At 41.5% G+C, this 17,757-nt stretch overlaps 1 protein-coding gene across 1 annotated transcript; it reads right to left on the minus strand.

Annotated features, from left to right (window-relative positions):
- Positions 1–986: 986 nt before the first annotated feature.
- On the minus strand, positions 987–15,811 carry fbxo48 (F-box protein 48). The gene is made up of 4 exons (XM_080721164.1): positions 15,734–15,811; positions 9,378–9,490; positions 3,431–3,712; positions 987–1,260 (listed from the first exon to the last, which is right to left on the minus strand). Exons 2-4 carry the CDS (start codon positions 9,447–9,449, stop codon positions 1,099–1,101), a joined length of 516 nt encoding a protein of 171 aa, XP_080577290.1. The 5' UTR covers positions 9,450–9,490; positions 15,734–15,811; the 3' UTR covers positions 987–1,098.
- Positions 15,812–17,757: the final 1,946 nt, after the last annotated feature.

Genomic DNA, 17,757 nt, shown 5'->3' on the forward strand with positions numbered 1-17,757 from the left:
TAATACAGAATGTATCATAGTAGTAAGTAGCTAGCATAATACAGAATGTATCAAACATAATCACAACACAAGAATAAAATATATTAAGGATACCAATCAAACCTTTTAGAAGTGCTTAAAGAACCAATTTACGATGAAATATACAAAACTATACTCTGTAGTACGACCACGCCGTGGTCGCGACAGCTGCTAGCGACAGCGGTTAGCATAGCGACGCGTCGTTAGCTTGTGGCGACATCGTTGTGCGATGGAAGGAGGCCAAGTGTGTTTTTTCCCACTGGAGCTGAGTAGAGGCCACGCCCAACGCGGAAGTGTAGTTATTGACCGCAATGGAGGCGTTCCGTTGGAGTTGCATCGCGATATAGCCTGACACTCAGCCTGAATTGACATTTCGTTTCACTCCATTATTCAGTCTGAACTTGCTTTCATCCAAGGCAATTCCTGGGATGGGCGTTGCCAAAGAGGCAGTCTTCTGCGATTGGTTCACCGTCTGACCAACACATGACGTAGTGTTGTTATGTGTGGCTGGCTAGTGGCTAGCCTGTTGCTTGTTAGTGCTACTTGCTAACCAAAGAAACAGGCAGAATAGGAGCACTAAGAACTAGGAATCAAACACAACATAACATGCCTGCTACTGGTGTTTCATAGCGAGATCGATACGATCACATATTACTGCGACGGGCGACGCGATGTGCGGTACAGTCCGGCGGCGGCGCTTGTTTACTTGGAAACGCACATGAGTTCTGGGAAACCCCCACCCACGCTGATCACAAGACGCTGATTCACGACGCTGATTCGACGTTCGGATTTTCGAACGAGGAAAGCCTCTTCAATGAGAGCACTTCTAGACCCCTGAATCGCCAAAACAACATTTTAAAGGGGTGTGGCTAGCGATTCAGAGTCTGGAACTAGGCTAGTCGCGATAGGGACAGTTTGGCTACTGGCCAATCACAGCACCTCCTTGCACAAGCTCCTCCCCCTCCTCTCCTCAGCTCCGGTAGGAATAACACACGTTTATCTCTCTAGCTCCGCCCACATTATTTCCATATAAGGTGTTTATGTCTCTCGCTCAGCTGGCACGATGTCCATATAAGGTGTTTATCTCTCTAGCTCCGCCTCCAGGATCTCCCCCCAGGTGTCGCGGTCCAGAGGACACATCCTGCGGTCCCGCAGCTCGTCTGATGACATCACGTTGCTATAGCGACCTCTCAGCCAATCCCTCTTCAGGAAGCTCCGCTGGTAGTTCCTCACCAAGGTCACCTGACCAGAGACAAGGTGTAAAGTTAACCCTTCAGGGGTTCCTGGACATTAATTCCACTTAAGCCCCTTTTCCACTACAGGGCCGAACCAGAACTAGAACCAGAACTTTACAGAAGAACTTTCAAGAACCTGTGAAGTTCCAGGACCAACTTCTGCTTACGTTTCCATCCATATAACCAAAACTAACCAGGAAGGTCCGGAATTGAGCACACAACCAGAACTAAAGAATTTGGTTCAGGTTCTGGAAAGTTCTGGTTCCTCATTGCAGTGGAAAGGGGCCTTTAGTGACCCCCAAAGAGACATTTGGGACCATATTTTCATCCATGCCAAACCCTAAAGCCCTAAACATCTTTGCTTTGTTGTACTATTTTGATAGTTCAAATAGTCAATCTACATCGACACGTTGTGAGCTTGTAGATCAGCTATTTGAACCATTTAAAAATGTTTTTCAAAATAGTAAAAAAAAAGAAATCACACCCAATGTGAAGTGAGCGGTGGTCGTGCTTGCATAACATCTTGGATTTGAGTCTAGGATGGTACACACACGTTTTGCTATGGCAAAACGCTGAGGAAAAAGGCTACAGACACACGATGATGACATCACTAGACAAACATGATGCTACGTACACACATATTGCTATGGCAAAACGCTGAGGAAAAAGGCTACAGACACACACACAGCCACTCTATGGAGCGGTTTACCACCGCTCAAAAAGGGCAAAGAGGTTTAGAATAGGGCCCTTTGTGACAACTCCCAGCGACCAATTATGAATTAACTACGCTACTTAAGCCCCATTTCTTTTTTTTAAAGAGGGTGAAAAAAAGGTGAAAATCTCGCAGCAGGGCTGTTCTGAAGTGCTCAAAGAAAGGATATTTTATTGTATGTTTCACCTTGCACATCTGGTTACATTTGGTTATATGAAATAAAGCTGAGTAATTTGTGTTTTGTTCAGAGCACACACCTGATAAAAGACCATAGATATTAAATATTGATGATGATAGTTAAATCAAATATTGTAATTGCGATGCATAAGTATGTGACTTTGTTTTGGTCTGACAGTAAGTACATTTTGTCAGGAGAAATAGTCGGTCCTTTTTAATATTTATTTTATATATTAGTTAATATTTAACATTTTAATATGTTTTAATGTGGCCTCCTTTGAAAAAGAGTTTTGACACCACTTTCAGGCCGCAACCCCCAAAATAATCATATTTGAACTGGGGACCCCCACCCTGACAAGCACTAAGAGTTGAGGCATTACATTTTGTATAACACGGTTCTATTGTGAAAATAGCAGATCTACATGCTCACAACGCCTCGTCTATTTTCACAATTTCTGCCTCTAATATTTGACAATTTGGCCAATGTTTAATTTGTCATTCTAGAGGCATTAAAAAGTCCTTAAATTGTCACTTTAGAAATGTGCAGATACCCTCTAGTCTATACACTTAAACTTTATGTTGGTTTGTTTACTGTTGAGTGAGAAAACAATGTTACACATCTAGGGGTGGCTCGGTATCAACATTTTGTTATCGCGGTTACCGTCCTCCCATTTACCGCCGGTATTGCGGTAATTACCGCACCCCCGTATCTATTAATTAAGGTTCGGCGATAAGACAAAATATTCCTATCATCTGCCCAAAATTCGTCGCTCCACAGCCCGACTGCTCGAGTTCCCCGTACCTGCCATACCTAGGCTACAGGGGGAAATAATAAAATGTACTTTTCATCGTGCCTGTTGCTAAGGTATGGCAACATGACTGGTGTCTTGCACGCGCGCGAGTGTCGTGTGGATTATGGAGAAAGTTTAACGCTGCTGAGGCTACGAGGCTACTGCACTGCTCCAGTGTCCACTTTTTCTCCGACTCTCAATGTGACGGGCCAAGCTTCCAATTGTTCCAAACCTGTGGTACGCGGCCCAGAGCAGAGCGGCATGGAGCGCATGCGGTCCTCGCTTCTCCCCCGTTTTAAAACTCGCTCGTTCTCAATAAAAATAGCCTATTCTTTGTCTTTTTTGACCGCGGTAAGGACCCTGACACCGCGGTAGGCCGCGGTATACCGCGATACGGCGGTACGGTGGTTACCGAACCCAGCCCTATACACATCAAGTTAATCATCTGGGGGAACCCCCCAAAACCCTTTGGGGACCCCCCAGGTCTTTCACATCACCTTCCAGGACAGCCCGTCCCCCCGGTCCCGGTCCACCTCTCTCTGACAGACGGCCCGGACAGACAGACAGGGGTTCCTCCAGAGAGAGTCCATCTCCTGGATGAGGAGGTTCCACAGCCTGCAGGTCAGAGAGGCCCTGACCAGGCTGCCTGCGTCCAGACTGCTGAAGATCCTCATGCTCATCTCCACGGGAAGGACCTCCGCAAAGTTCTGGAGGCGGGAGGAGGAGGAGGAGGAGGAGGAGGAGGAGGAGGAGGAGGAGGAGGAGCCTTCAGCAGATGACTGCGGAACAGACGGAAAACAGAGTTTATTTATTTTTTACAATTTTGTAACCCATATTTCACCCGTTGTAAATGATCTAATGCAGGGGTCTTCAACATTTTCAGGCCAGGGACCCCTTAGTTGAGAGAGAGATGAAGCAGGGACCCCCAGATTCCATATAGTTTCATCATTTGACAGCACAATCATCAGTGTATTTTGGATTCATGTCAATTTGTGTTTTCAGATATTTAACCACTTGAACCGTCAATACTTAATAAACTTGACCTTTCACTCTGTACTTACTAGTCTGCTCTTTTTCCCCTCTACACCAAACCTCTTTGCTGAAAATAGCCGATCTACAAGCTCGTTGTAGAAACAGCGCTAGAAACACATGAGATAGATAGCCCTGAATCACCATAACAGGGCGTTACCATAGAGTTATAATAAATAGAGAGAGGGCACCAGATATCCACGCCCGTCCACTTGCATTGAGTTTCTCACCCAGCGCATGAAGCCAAATTTCACCCCTTCTTCCGGTTGAAAAATGTGTCTCAGGGGCCAGGGCGACCTGAGTGACGTGCTTTGCGTGATAGAGTTTGTTCTCTATGAACAAGCACTTCCGCTATGAACGCACATGTCAATACAAAGAAGCCTAGATAGTAGATGCACGTTCCGTTCATGTTTCTGGCCCCATCTGTGAACAAGCTGCAGGACCTCAGTGGTGTCTGGGGGCTTGGTTGTTACTCACATTGTACAAAATGTTTGGTTTCTTTTGTACACTCTCAGGTCCCTGGTCCCTGACAAACTACTTCTTAAAGGTCAAGGATGTTCACGATCACAACACCAGAGGCAGCTCCACTAATCATCATCAACGTAGATTTAACACTAAACAAGGCTCTAACTCGTTCTCCTGCTATACCATCAACATGTGGAACGCCCTTCCACAAGCCTTAAAGGAGAGCAAGTCCCTAGCCTCCTTCAAAATTGGTATGAAAAGTCACCTTCAGGCGGCTGCTACCCGTGACTTGTAAATAGACTAAGCCCCCATGCTCCCCCCTCCCTTTTTTTTCTGCCTTTGTATCCGTCTGTATCCTTCTGTCTTTCAATGTTATATGAGATACTTAAAATGGAGCCTGCGGTAGTTCTTTTATTTGTGGAAGGCAGGATATGTTGTTGCTATCTCCCTGGGCCTAGTCTTCATTAAGCAGTCAATTCATTCACACCCCCACAGAGCAGTCCGTCCCCTCATGTTCATTCTCATTGGCTACAAGCTTAATTCTCATACGCCCTCTTACCCACAATGCATCACAAACAGTCTATTTAGGTAACTTCCTGTTCTATGTTCATTCTAGAATGTTTAGCTGTACTACTGGTTGTGCAGCTGTACGTGTTAAAAAATGTCTGTATGTGGCAACACCCTCCAGTTCATTAAGTATGCCTGGTTGTCAGGTGAGTTGTGACTCAGCTGAAGTTGGCCACACCCACAGTGTTGGGTGTATGGTAAAATATGAGGGGATGAGATGTCATTATACTCAGTGCTTTACTGGGGCTTTGACTTGGAGGCTTCAGCTTTCAGGAAGTAAAAAAAAAAAAAAAAAAGATAATAATAATAATAATACAATTACATTCAAGGGTTTTTCATTCATTGCTTGAACTTGTACTGTTTTGTTTCATGAGTTTGCACCCATTATAGTGATTCATGCTGTCAAGATGACCTTCATGGATGGTGGAAGGTCAGGTTGTGGGGTGTTGCCGGTGTCCTCTCTATTGCAGCTTGGTCATTGCCGTGCAGTACCAAGTTCACCTTGGTGGTATACCTGGATCTCCTTCTGCTGACGTCATGAAAGGCAGGTTATTCTTCAATCTATATCCATCTAATTTCATTCTGGTGGCTGCTCACTGCTCGAAATGTGATTCTATTCACTCGCATTCATTCAAAAACCCATACATTGATTCTGTCTCAAACTCAAGCACATATTGTCTCAAAGCCAGATAGTGTCTCTTTGTAGGCACTTGTTTACACACGCTCTCACTCGCCTACATGATTATCGTTACTCATTGAGATGCCGCCACCATCTCAATTCAAATCGCTTGTACATTTAACATTAACTAATTTTTATATTTACACTTATTCATTATATTTACACTCATTCAACACTCTCACTCTATCAAACTCATCCGCTTTCACACTTGTCTCATTAAAATAAACCATAAATAAACCATTCTAAAATCTAAGTGTAAATGAAAATTATGGATGGATTGTTATTGATCACGGATGTCTTGATCGGCCTGCCATGGTGGATTAATTGATATAAGTACATGGCTGTTAAAATCGCTCCATTCTGTATTGATATTGTGAATATCAGTTAATTATTCTGTCGTTCTTTAGTTTGTAGATATTCTTTTGGAAGCAGATAGGGGTTCTTAGATTATGGGTAATTCACTGTTTGCTCTGAAAGCTTATTATTGCATGTTCCTACCAATTCTGAACCGTAAGTTAACATTCAATTTATCTTTAGCTCTTAAGTATGCTAATGGGATTTCCATATTTATTGTAAGAACTGATTCTGCCTATTTTCTGTCCATTTCTTCCATGTCTCGCTACCCGTGATGGCGGCCAAATACTGGTGAAATGAACCCCTGTTCGTCAAGGATGCTGGGAGGGCCACATCAAGGCCTTAGTTCGTTGCCAGGCTGCTCAGTGTGCCAGCGGTGTGGACTTCGCCCCAAGTTGTCACTCCTCACACCTTTGGATCGGTGCTGCAACTGGGCAGCTTCCCTGGTTCCATCATCTAACCTGAAAGTCATGGATGGTGGTCATCTGCAGCTTGTGAATGTTCCATCGTTTTATGTGGAGGAGATTCTTCAGCTCAATAAGCAAGAGCGTTAAAGTTTAATCTGGATTAATTCAAGAGTGGCATTTTATGTGTATAAGTAGGTTGGGGGGGTTGTTTGTTAAACTGTTATCACATTAGTCATGGTGCTTAATGTATGGTGGTGGTGATACGAAGGGGAATCAGTGGTGATGCAATGGTGCATTCGGTTTAGATTGTAGGTGGCATGTCAATGGTGCATCGGGTATGCCAGTGGTGCATACGGTTTAGATGGTAGGTTTAGCATGGGTAATTCACTAAATAGTAGTTTCCTTCTATATCAGAACACTTCACTGGTATCAGTGTTTTGCCGACTGCTCATCTAGTTGCTGGGTCATCGTCATGAGAACGGGTTTGTTTGGTTGCCATCATATAGAAGGAACAGACAGCTTGTCTATACACATAGTTGGTTCACATTTTATAGGATATTTCCTTTAACATCAAAACAATGGGTGTTTTGCTGGATGTTTACCTAATTGCTGCTGCTAGGGCAGAATATCAGCATTCAGATAAGAAGGACATACTGGGATATGTATTTAAAGGAAATGTGACACATGGGTAATTCACATAGTATATTTCGTTTGTATCAGGTCAATGGTGTCTCCATGCATGCTTACCCTGAAATCCCCGGTTGCATAGGGTTCTCATGCGGCATGGATATAAATGAAATTGCATCACGAGTGATGCTTTACTGACAAACATATTCTCATATAGGTTGCGGTGTGACTGTTTAGGTGATCACTGCCCTGATCGCATGTTGGGGCAGTATCTGCTCATGTTTGAGCAGATAATTTGATTATGGTGCATAAGGTTAATGGTGATGTCAATGGTGCACACAGGCATATGGTAGGTCTAGCATGGGTAATCCACTAAGTAGAATATTCCCTCTATATCAGAATTCTCACTGGGTAAGAGTTTTGCCGACTGCTCATATAGATGTTCTGCTCGGTCAGGTCTCCTCACATTGTCATGAGAACGGGTTCGCTTGGTTGCCATCATATAGAGGGAATTAGACAGCTTGTCTATTCACATAGCAGTTCACACCTTAGGACATCACAGTGATCCCGAAACCCCGGTTCCATAGGGTTCGCATGCTGTATGGATTTTATTAAATCACATTTCAGCGCTGCTCAGTCAATCATTCTCATTTAGAGTTGGTGTAGCTCTGTTACGTGATCACTGCCGTGATCGCATGTTGGGGATTGTGATGTATCAGATTATGGCTCATGTTCGAGCAGATGATGTGATTATCACAGCAGAGCTACATCTTATTGGTTTGATGTAGCTCGGTTATGTGATCACTGCCGTGATCGCATGTTGGGGATTATGATATATCAGATTATGGCTCATGTTCGAGCAGATAATTTGATTATCAAAGCAGAGCTACATCGCCAAGCTAAAGATGCAATATCATTGCACGTATGGTTATATCATTGCAATAAATGGTATGGTTAAACTTAATTGGTGTCGTTCATCCTGAGCTGAAACGTATAAAAGAAATGGAGCCTGCGGTAGTTCTTTTATTTGTGGAAGGCAGGATATGTTGTTGCTATCTCCCTGGGCCTAGTCTTCATTAAGCAGTCAATTCATTCACACCCCCACAGAGCAGTCCGTCCCCTCATGTTCATTCTCATTGGCTACAAGCTTAATTCTCATACGCCCTCTTACCCACAATGCATCACAAACAGTCTATTTAGGTAACTTCCTGTTCTATGTTCATTCTAGAATGTTTAGCTGTACTACTGGTTGTGCAGCTGTACGTGTTAAAAAATCCCTCCACCTCCCCGTCCTCCTCCCTGTATATGTAGTTACTCATGTTATATGTATGGTTTACAGATTGTTCTGTGTTTTATGGATCATGACGGATCTCAAAACATGTGTTTATGGATTATGATGTGATCTCTTGAATCATGTAAATGTAGTTGCGTTGTATGTATCGTTACAGATAGTACTGTGTTCTATGGATTATGATGTATAATCTCAGTACTGTGTTCTATGGATTATGATGTGTAATCTCTTAAAACTGAAGGTTCAATGTTATGTGCATGCAGGTTCAATGTTATGTGCATGTTATCTGTATATCATGCTTTGCTCTGGGGGATTATGATATATCAGATTATGGCTCATGTTCGAGCAGATAATTTGATTATCAAAGCAGAGCTACATCGCCAAGCTAAAGATGCAATATCATTGCACGTATGGTTATATCATTGCAATAAATGGTATGGTTAAACTTAATTGGTGTCGTTCATCCTGAGCTGAAACGTATAAAAGAAGTGTGGTTCCTGTGGAAATAAGCTTCGGCTTTCTAGGATCTCCTTTTAGTTGACCTTGTACCAGTGATTGATTTGTACTGTCATGAAACTGTACTTTTTTCTATTGCAAACTTCTAATAAATTCTTCAATCAATCAATCAATCAAAGAGTTAAGGGGGTCCGGCTTGCAAATAGAACGTTTGAGAACCACTGGTACATTGGTTGGACTCCCAAGACAAGGCCCAGTTTTATGGACATACATTATTGATGACCCCTGCATGGGGCATTTGCATTTCGTGTTATCCTTTTAAGCAGTGGTTCTCAACCTTGTGGGTCGGGACCCCCAGGGCGGGGTGTCCCCAAATTATTTTGGGGGGTCCCCAGATGATTAACTTAATGTGCAACGTTGTGTTTTCACTCAACAGTAAACAACAGAACAAGATACACTTAAACCAACCAGTTTAAGTGTATAGAGGAGGTCTACACATTTCTGAAGTGATAATTTAAGGACTTATTTAATAGCTCTAAAATGACAAATTAATGAAAGACCATATTAACCTTTAGGGGGCGCCCTCTTCGTTCATAGATAAAATAAACATTGGAGCGGCTCCTCTGCTGCTCCTGCTGCATACTGTAGCACCACACACTGTCCCACGGTGAAACAGCACCCCCTGGGGGAAGGAAAAAGAAGACACATCAGTAGGGTTCAGGGAATATTAATAAAAACCTGTTCCTCACCAAACAATTTCTTCACCAATGTGTTCGTAAAGGTGTCTAGTAACAACAAAGATTCAAATGCAACATCCCTAGCAAAATCTTTGACAGCTAGGGTAATTCTGGGTCTCATTCACTTACTTACACTGTACTATAAGGGAAAAATTACTTCCAAAAAAATCTGCTTTAAGTGGGATCCCACTGAGCAATTGACGTCTCTTAGACGTTGGTCTAAAATACGTTAGACGTTGATTAGACGTCTAATAGACGTATATAAATAGACGTGTCTATTTATATACGTCTATTAGACGTATATATATAGACGCGGTCTAGTGTATAGTCAGTGAATGAGACCCAGAATTACCCTAGCTGTCAAAGTTAAAGATGTTGAATTTCAATCTTTGTTAGATATGTTACCAGACACCTTTACGAACACATTGGCGAAGAAATTGTTTGGTAAGGAATTTATTCCCAGATTTGACAGTATTCGGATAATTTTCCCTAACTATATTGTATAGCTGCTCACCAGCTGTCTGTCTGACTGTCAATCTGTCACACATCACACGTCCCACTTTTGCCCCTCCTCATATCTCTGCCACCGTTGCCCCTATCCATGACAAACTTTCCACACACACTCCTTGGCTGCCAAACCACAACCTCATTTCTCAAAAGGCCCTCTTCTAGCGCCACCATTAGACCGATTTTTGCTAGACACATTTTTTGGACACTGCTCCTACAGATTTTGGCCTAAAATCACGCAAAGCGGTACACAGTATCTCTAAAGTCATGTCATCAACATGGATCTGTCCCATTTCCCATATTTCCTCATGATTGGCTACGATTGCCTTGCAATGGAGCAGTGCCCAAAAAAGTGTTTTGCCTAAATCGGCCTGATGGTGGAGCTAGAAGAGGGAGTGTGTGTGCCAAGTTTGGCATTGATAGGGCCAACGGTGGCAGAGATAATGACTAGGGCAAAAGTGTGATGTGACGTGGGGGACTGCCCATAAGTCCTACATCTCATTAGTCCTACATCTCATTAGTCTGAATTTACTTAAGGTTAGGTTTAGGCATAGTTTTACTGAGGTTAGTGTTAGGGTTAAGTTTAGGCATAGTACCGGTATTGTTCACCAGGTTAACATCACCAGATTCTGACTAATGGGATGAAGGAACAATGAGATTTCGGACCAAAGCCATGGCACGCGTGACATGACAGACTGACAGACATTCTTTCAAGCTCCTAAAAAGGCTTTATTTATGGTTATGAAATGTCTTGCTCGTGTGAGACAACGTGGGCTCTGTGCTCTACGTCTAAAGTGTTTGATTGAAGACTTTATTGTCAGTTTGCATAGGAAAAGGTACAGTTTCATGACGGTACAGTTCACTGGTACAAGGTCTACTAAAAGGAGATCCATGAAAAGACTAAGCTTATTTCCACTGGAAACCATTGAAGTATCTCATATAACATTGAATGACAGACAAATAGAACACAGTACTATGCAGTAGATATGTAAAGAAAAACAAAAAAGAAGACAGTAAGTCTAAAACAAACAGTATATACAAAGAAGGGGCAGGGGAGGGTAGGGTTGGGCTAGGTTAGTTTTTTACCAGTTGCGAACGGCTGCTGCCTGTAAGTGATTTTTCAGGGCAATTTTAAAGGATGCTAGTGATCCACACTCCTTTATGACCTTCGGTAAGGCTTTCCACATTTTGGTGGTATAGCAGAAAAAAGAGTTTGACCCTTTGTTGGTTTTGACTCTGGGTTGAAAGTGATCTGTGGCGCTGCCTCTGGTGTTGTAATTATGGACATCCTTAATGTTTATAAAGTATTTTTACCTCGTCGAGGACCTTGTCCTCCTGAGGTATCCTTTATGACACTTTAATAAACTGGAAATTAATTGGAATTGAGAGGAAACCGTTCACAGACAATCTTGAAGGTTAAGTGATAACAAATAGGTATGTGTTTAAAAGGTTAAATAGCTCTATATTGTGACAGTAATCATTCCTATAGAGTGTTTGTTCAGTAACAGTGTTAAATAGCTCTATATTATAACAGTAATCATTGCTATAGAGTGTTTGTTCAGTAACAGTGTTAAATAGCTCTATATTGTGACAGTAATCATTGCTATAGAGTGTTCAGTAAGTTACAGTGTTAAACAGCTCTATATTGTGACAGTAATCATTGCTATAGAGTGTTCAGTAACAGTGTTAAACAGCTCTATATTGTGACAGTAATCATTGCTATAGAATGTTTGTTCAGTAACAGTGTTAAACAGCTCTATATTGTGACAGTAATCATTGCTATAGAATGTTTGTTCAGTAACAGTGTTAAACAGCTCTATATTGTGACAGTAATCATTGCTATAGAATGTTTGTTCAGTAACAGTGTTAAATAGCTCTATATTGTGACAGTAATCATTGCTATGGGGAACGTGCGTATGACGTTTTGTAGGCCGATTTGGAGTTATCGGCCTACAAAACCAGCGCCATTGCCGAGGGGGACCAGTAAAAAAAAAAAAAAAAAAAAAATTGAAGCAACAGTACTGAGAGATCAGATGTTGAAACATTTTCCAGTGACTACATATAACATAGCCTACAATTTAAAAAAAAAGTGTCCCCATTATGCAAGTAAACAACATTCGATTGTGATTTAATAAATAGGCTTAGGCCTAAAGAGATTATATTTTAATCGGCAATGCAACACAGGTCCCGTCTTACAATACAAAGTGAAGCTCACTCGACCATTTCTCTCTCTCTTTCTCTCTCTAAACGGAAAATGACTTACCTCTGTAGATAGAAAATAGCCTAAAAGCATTCCTTTCTCCCTGGCTTTTGTTTCAATGTTAATATTATAGATTCCTAGGCAACCAACCAGCAGCATTGACAATAATAAGTCTACATTTATGATAAAGTTTACACCGCTCTGACTTCTGACAGTGCCTGTCAATCAGTTCACACAGCTGCAGACAGTATGTTAGATTGAGTAGACCTCACCACATGAAAGGCAGAGGCACGCATGGACTTTTAATAGCCTAATAATAAGCTATGCTCGGGTCTCTCTGAACCTCGGAAATAAACGGATTTCAGGACAATGTCACAAGTCTCAAAAAAAAAAAAAAAAAAAAAAAAGGAATCAGAACGGGACGGAAATGGACAAGACCATTACGGGGCCACTCGGGTTTGGTTTTGTAATTTGGCATAACACATATATTTCTATTTAATATATTATAGGCTTGAGCATGTATCTCTCTCTCTCTCTCTCTCTCTCTCTCTCTTCTGTTGGATAATTAGAGAAAGCGCACCTCTCTCTCTCAATACAAAGTGATCCTTGCTTGACCACAATGTTCTCTCTCAGATGATCTGCGTAAAGTGGCAGAGTTGACTGAAGTGTCTAGGCTAATACATATTACACGGCAGGTTGAGGCCAGTAAATCTGTCATAAAAATATATCTATTGAATATATTATAGGATATGGCCTACAATGAGATTGAGCAAACGGTTTTGTTTAAAGAGAAAATATATCTGACATGGCTGAACAAGGGACAGACCCATGATGTTTACCAGGATAAGAAATAACACTAGAAAAGTTGTTATTTTGAGAGAGAAATGTCCCGCACACTTTGATATGGTTTATTTTGATGATAACTGTTGTAGCCTACAACAATCTATCTCAATACATACAGTAATAGGATCGTCATGGAGGTTGTGTAAACGTTGTAGTGCACTTAGACTATTATTATTATTATAAGTGACGTCCCTCGAGGATGGCGACGGGAAATACGTCATCTGGAGCGAAACTCCGCCTAAAGCTGGTTGCACACTGCTGCGTTTTTCGTTGCGAAATGCGTTTTTCAGGGCAAGGAGAGAGAGAGAGATATAGAGAACAAGGGACCGAGTGGTGCGCGAAACGGGCGGCAGTGTGCAAACGTGACTGACATAACGTGAGGTTGATTTTTTTATTTGCGTGCTCCGAAATTCACTCCGATATTCGACCCGAAAAACGCAGCAGTGTGCAACCACCTTTACGCTCACTTTCTATAGAGTTTTTGTTCAGTAACAGTGTTAAATAGCTCTATATTGTAATAGTAGTATATAGTGTTTGTTCAGTAACAGTGTTAAATAGCTCTATATTGTAATAGTAGTATATAGTGTTTGTTCAGTAACAGTGTTAAATAGCTCTATATTGTAATAGTAGTTTTGATTGATTGAAGACTTTATTAGAAGTTTGCATAGGAAAAGGTACAGTTTCATGACGGTACAGTTCACTGGTACAAGGTCTACTAAAAGGAGATCCATGAAAAGACTAAGCTTATTTCCACTGGAAACCATTGAAGTATCTCATATAACATTGAATGACAGACAAATAGAACACAGTACTATGCAGTAGATATGTAAAGAAAAACAAAATAGAAGACAGTAAGTCAAAACAAACAGTATATACAAAGAAGGGGCAGGGGAGGGTAGGGTTGGGCTAGATTCTTTTTTACCAGTTGCGAACGGCTGCTGCCTGTAAGTGGTTTTTCAGGGCAATTTTAAAGGATGCTAGTGATCCACACTCCTTTGTGGCCTTCGGTAAGGCTTTCCACATTTTGGTGGTATAGCAGAAAAAAGAGTTTGACCCTTTGTTGGTTTTGACTCTGGGTTGAAAGTGATCTGTGGCGCTGCCTCTGGTGTTGTAATTATGGACATCCTTAATGTTTATAAAGTATTTTGACAGGTACTTGGGTATCATAGTGGTGTAGTGTATCTTGTACACCAGGCCCATTGCAAGTTGCTGTACTCTGTCAACTACTCTGAGCCACCCCACTCTTAACTGGTGAGTAGCGGTGAGGTGAGTCTGATAGGGAAGTCTAAGCAGGACCCTAATTAGTTTATTTTGGGCTGTTTGTAGTTTAGTTTTCAGGGCTTGTGGGGCGTCACAATACCATACGTGGACTCCGTAGTCAAAGAGGGGCTGGATTATTGCACCAGCTATGGTCTTCAGTGTGTTGGAATTGACCATCGGGGCGATCCTCTGTAGGAAACGAGTTCGTTGGTTGATTTTATTTATTACTTTAGAAGTCATCTTTTCACTGGAAAGATTAGCTTCAAGGATACATCCTAAGTAAGAGATTTCGTTTTTTCGTGTTATGACCTTGTCACCCACTTTGATTGTGAAGTTATCAACTTTTTTGAGGTTATGATTTGATCCAAAGAGGATGGACTCTGTTTTACCCAGGTGAATTGATAATTTGTTGTCGTTAAGCCATGTGCAGATCTTACTTAGTTCAGAGTTAAGTGTCTTCTCAACCTGCAAGTGGTCCTTGCCCGAGACTAGGAGAGCCGAGTCATCCGCGAACAGGAACAGGTTGCAGTCACAAGCAGATGCCATGTCGTTCACGTATATTAGGAACAACAGAGGTCCCAGTATGCTACCTTGAGGAACACCACAGTTTACCGGGAGGGGGGGGGACAGGGTACCGTTAATCTCCACCACCTGTTCCCTCCCCACCAGGTAAGACTGCATCCACCTCACTGCTGCGCTGTCAAGACCGATGGCTTTTAGTTTCTCAATCAGAATAGAATGATTTACGGTGTCAAATGCCTTCTGGAGGTCCATCATGACCATGCCGCTATATTTGCCGTCATCCGCTTCGCGTTTGATTTGGTCAGTCAAATAGAGAAGGCATGTGTCAGTGGAATGAGATTTTCTGAATCCAGATTGGAACTCGTAAATCAGATTATTCTCATCGAGATATCTTGCTATCTGTTCGTAGACTATTTTCTCCATGACTTTGGATATGGAGCTAAGAATGGAAACGGGACGGTAGTTTCCAGGGTCTAGTTTGCTACCTTTTTTATGCAGGGGGGTTACTTTTGCTAGTTTGAAGTCCTGTGGGACATGACCCTGTTCGATGGAAAGGTTAATTATGTGGGTAATTATTGGAGCAATGGTGGCGGCTGAATCTCTGAGAAATCTAGCTGGAATTTAGTATATAGTGTTTGTTCAGTAACAGTGTTAAATAGCTCTATATTGTAATAGTAGTATATAGTGTTTGTTCAGTAACAGTGTAACAACATATAGCTGTTTAAGACGTACACTGTACAGTATGTTCCCTGGTGTAACACCATAATAACCAGTATTTCATTGGTTTTCATGCACTAGTGAAGCCTTTAACGTGTTCACATACAGATAATGTAATAATACAGTGTTTATCTCCTACCTTTCCCGTGGAGGATGTTTTATTTCATGTTATCGTGTTTTATTCTGCTTGTTTTGCTCAGCAGCAGTTTAAATGTCTCTGCCTGTTGTTTACACACACCGATGACGTCACTGACTGCACGGAGTACTGCGCATGCGCCAAGCCTTGTCAGTTGTGTGTGTTTTCTTTCAAATAAAACTAAAACACAACATTAAATAATAGATTAAATAGATTGAAAAAGAAAAGAAAAAACACCAAATGAACATGGATATGTCTCCGAAATTGTTGTTTCCATGTTCAAATGAAAATAAACAACATTTAAATAGTTTTTATTTTAAGGAAATATTGGGGAAAAAATGTTTCTACGCTCTCTGGCCCAATTTAAACAAAGACAAAGGCAAGTTATAAATAATAAAACACATAGGTATATTATTATTGTTATGAATCATAATATTAATCATAACTTATGATTAAAAGTGAATGAACGTTTCACTGTCTGTTTAACGTCTTTGCATGAGGGGTGTTACACCGACATCGGTGACTCCACAGGGGTCGCTACCATTACAACGTCCCATTAAACTCTCATTGACAGACACGGTGTTTGTGTAAAGTTATCAGTTATCGCTGTTAGTTATAACACAACAATATACAGGCTAATGCTGATCATTATTAATTGTGGAAGGGAAATTTAGCCGACACACATATCCATGGGTCACCGGTTTTGGTGTAACAGGTGGATGTGCGCATGCTCAGTGGAGTCAGGAAGCAGAAAGAACAAGTGAAGAATTGTTTTGTTTATTTGTATTTATCTTTGCTTTGATCACAACTTTACTAACTAAGGTAGGAGCTTTATGACGTAACGCTGTGTTTATGACGTAACTCCATGTGCATGACATCACATTATGTCAGTTTACGCTCAAGGATTTATAAATTATAAGCCTAATTTATTCATAGATTGTGTGATTTGTTGTTGCCATTACATTCTGAAGCAGGTGGACAACACAGCTGTTGATTAACTGTAATAACTTTATTTAGAGTTTAAATTCTAGAACAGGGGTCTTCAACAGGGGGTCCGGGACCCATAGGGGGTCATCAGAGTTACTACAGGGGGTCCTCCAAATTTTCCAATCCTTTTTATATTAACAACTTGAACCCTAGTGTCCATATTCTGAGAACGTTAGCCAAAAATAGCAGCAGATCTAAGCTCACAACGCCTCGCAGAGAGCTTTGGTGTATTGGGGAAAAAGAGCAGACTAAGTACAGAGTGAAAGGTCAAGTTCATTAAGTATTGACGGTTCAAGTGGTTAAATATCTGAAAACACAAATTGACATGAATCCAAAATACACTGATGATTGTGCTGTCAAACAATTAAACTATATGGAATCTATGAACAGGTTGTGGGGGTCCCTGCTTCATCTCTCTCTCAACTAAGGGGCCTGAAAACGTTGAAGACCCCTGAATTTTAGACAAAACCGTTCGTTTGTCACTAACTCACACTCAAGCAAGCAAGCACGCACGCATGCATGCATGCATGCACACACATACCTATTTAAACTAGAAATACTGTTCCTACGAAACAGTGTGGGCTCGCTTGCGACTACCGGTATATTCTGCAGTGTGCTAACTGTCATGTGAAGCTTTTGTACCGTCTGCGACGGAACTCACTAAATAATCAAGATAACATACTGGTCTCGCCTTTCAGCCCACAATAATGAGGATAACATCGTGTTCTCGCCTTTCAAGCGAGCCCACAACAATAACTAAAATAAGAACTCTTAATCAAATACATTGTTACTTCATTTCTTATGTTTGCCAACGTGACTATATTCTGCAGCGTGCTAACTGTCATGTAAAGCTCAACCATCCAGCTAACACCACTCCCAGATTTTTTTCCACCAATTGCGCCTCATTGGCTAAGGGCCCTGCCTTTACTGTCTGCGACAGAAATATGCGGCGGAACTCACTATATAAATACAGAGGATAACATAGTGTTCTCACTATATAAATACAGAGGATAACATAGTGTTCTCACTATATAAATACA

Source organism: Nannobrachium achirus, assembly GCF_963921795.1.
Source record: "Nannobrachium achirus genome assembly, chromosome: 3".
Classification (NCBI taxonomy): domain Eukaryota; kingdom Metazoa; phylum Chordata; class Actinopteri; order Myctophiformes; family Myctophidae; genus Nannobrachium; species Nannobrachium achirus.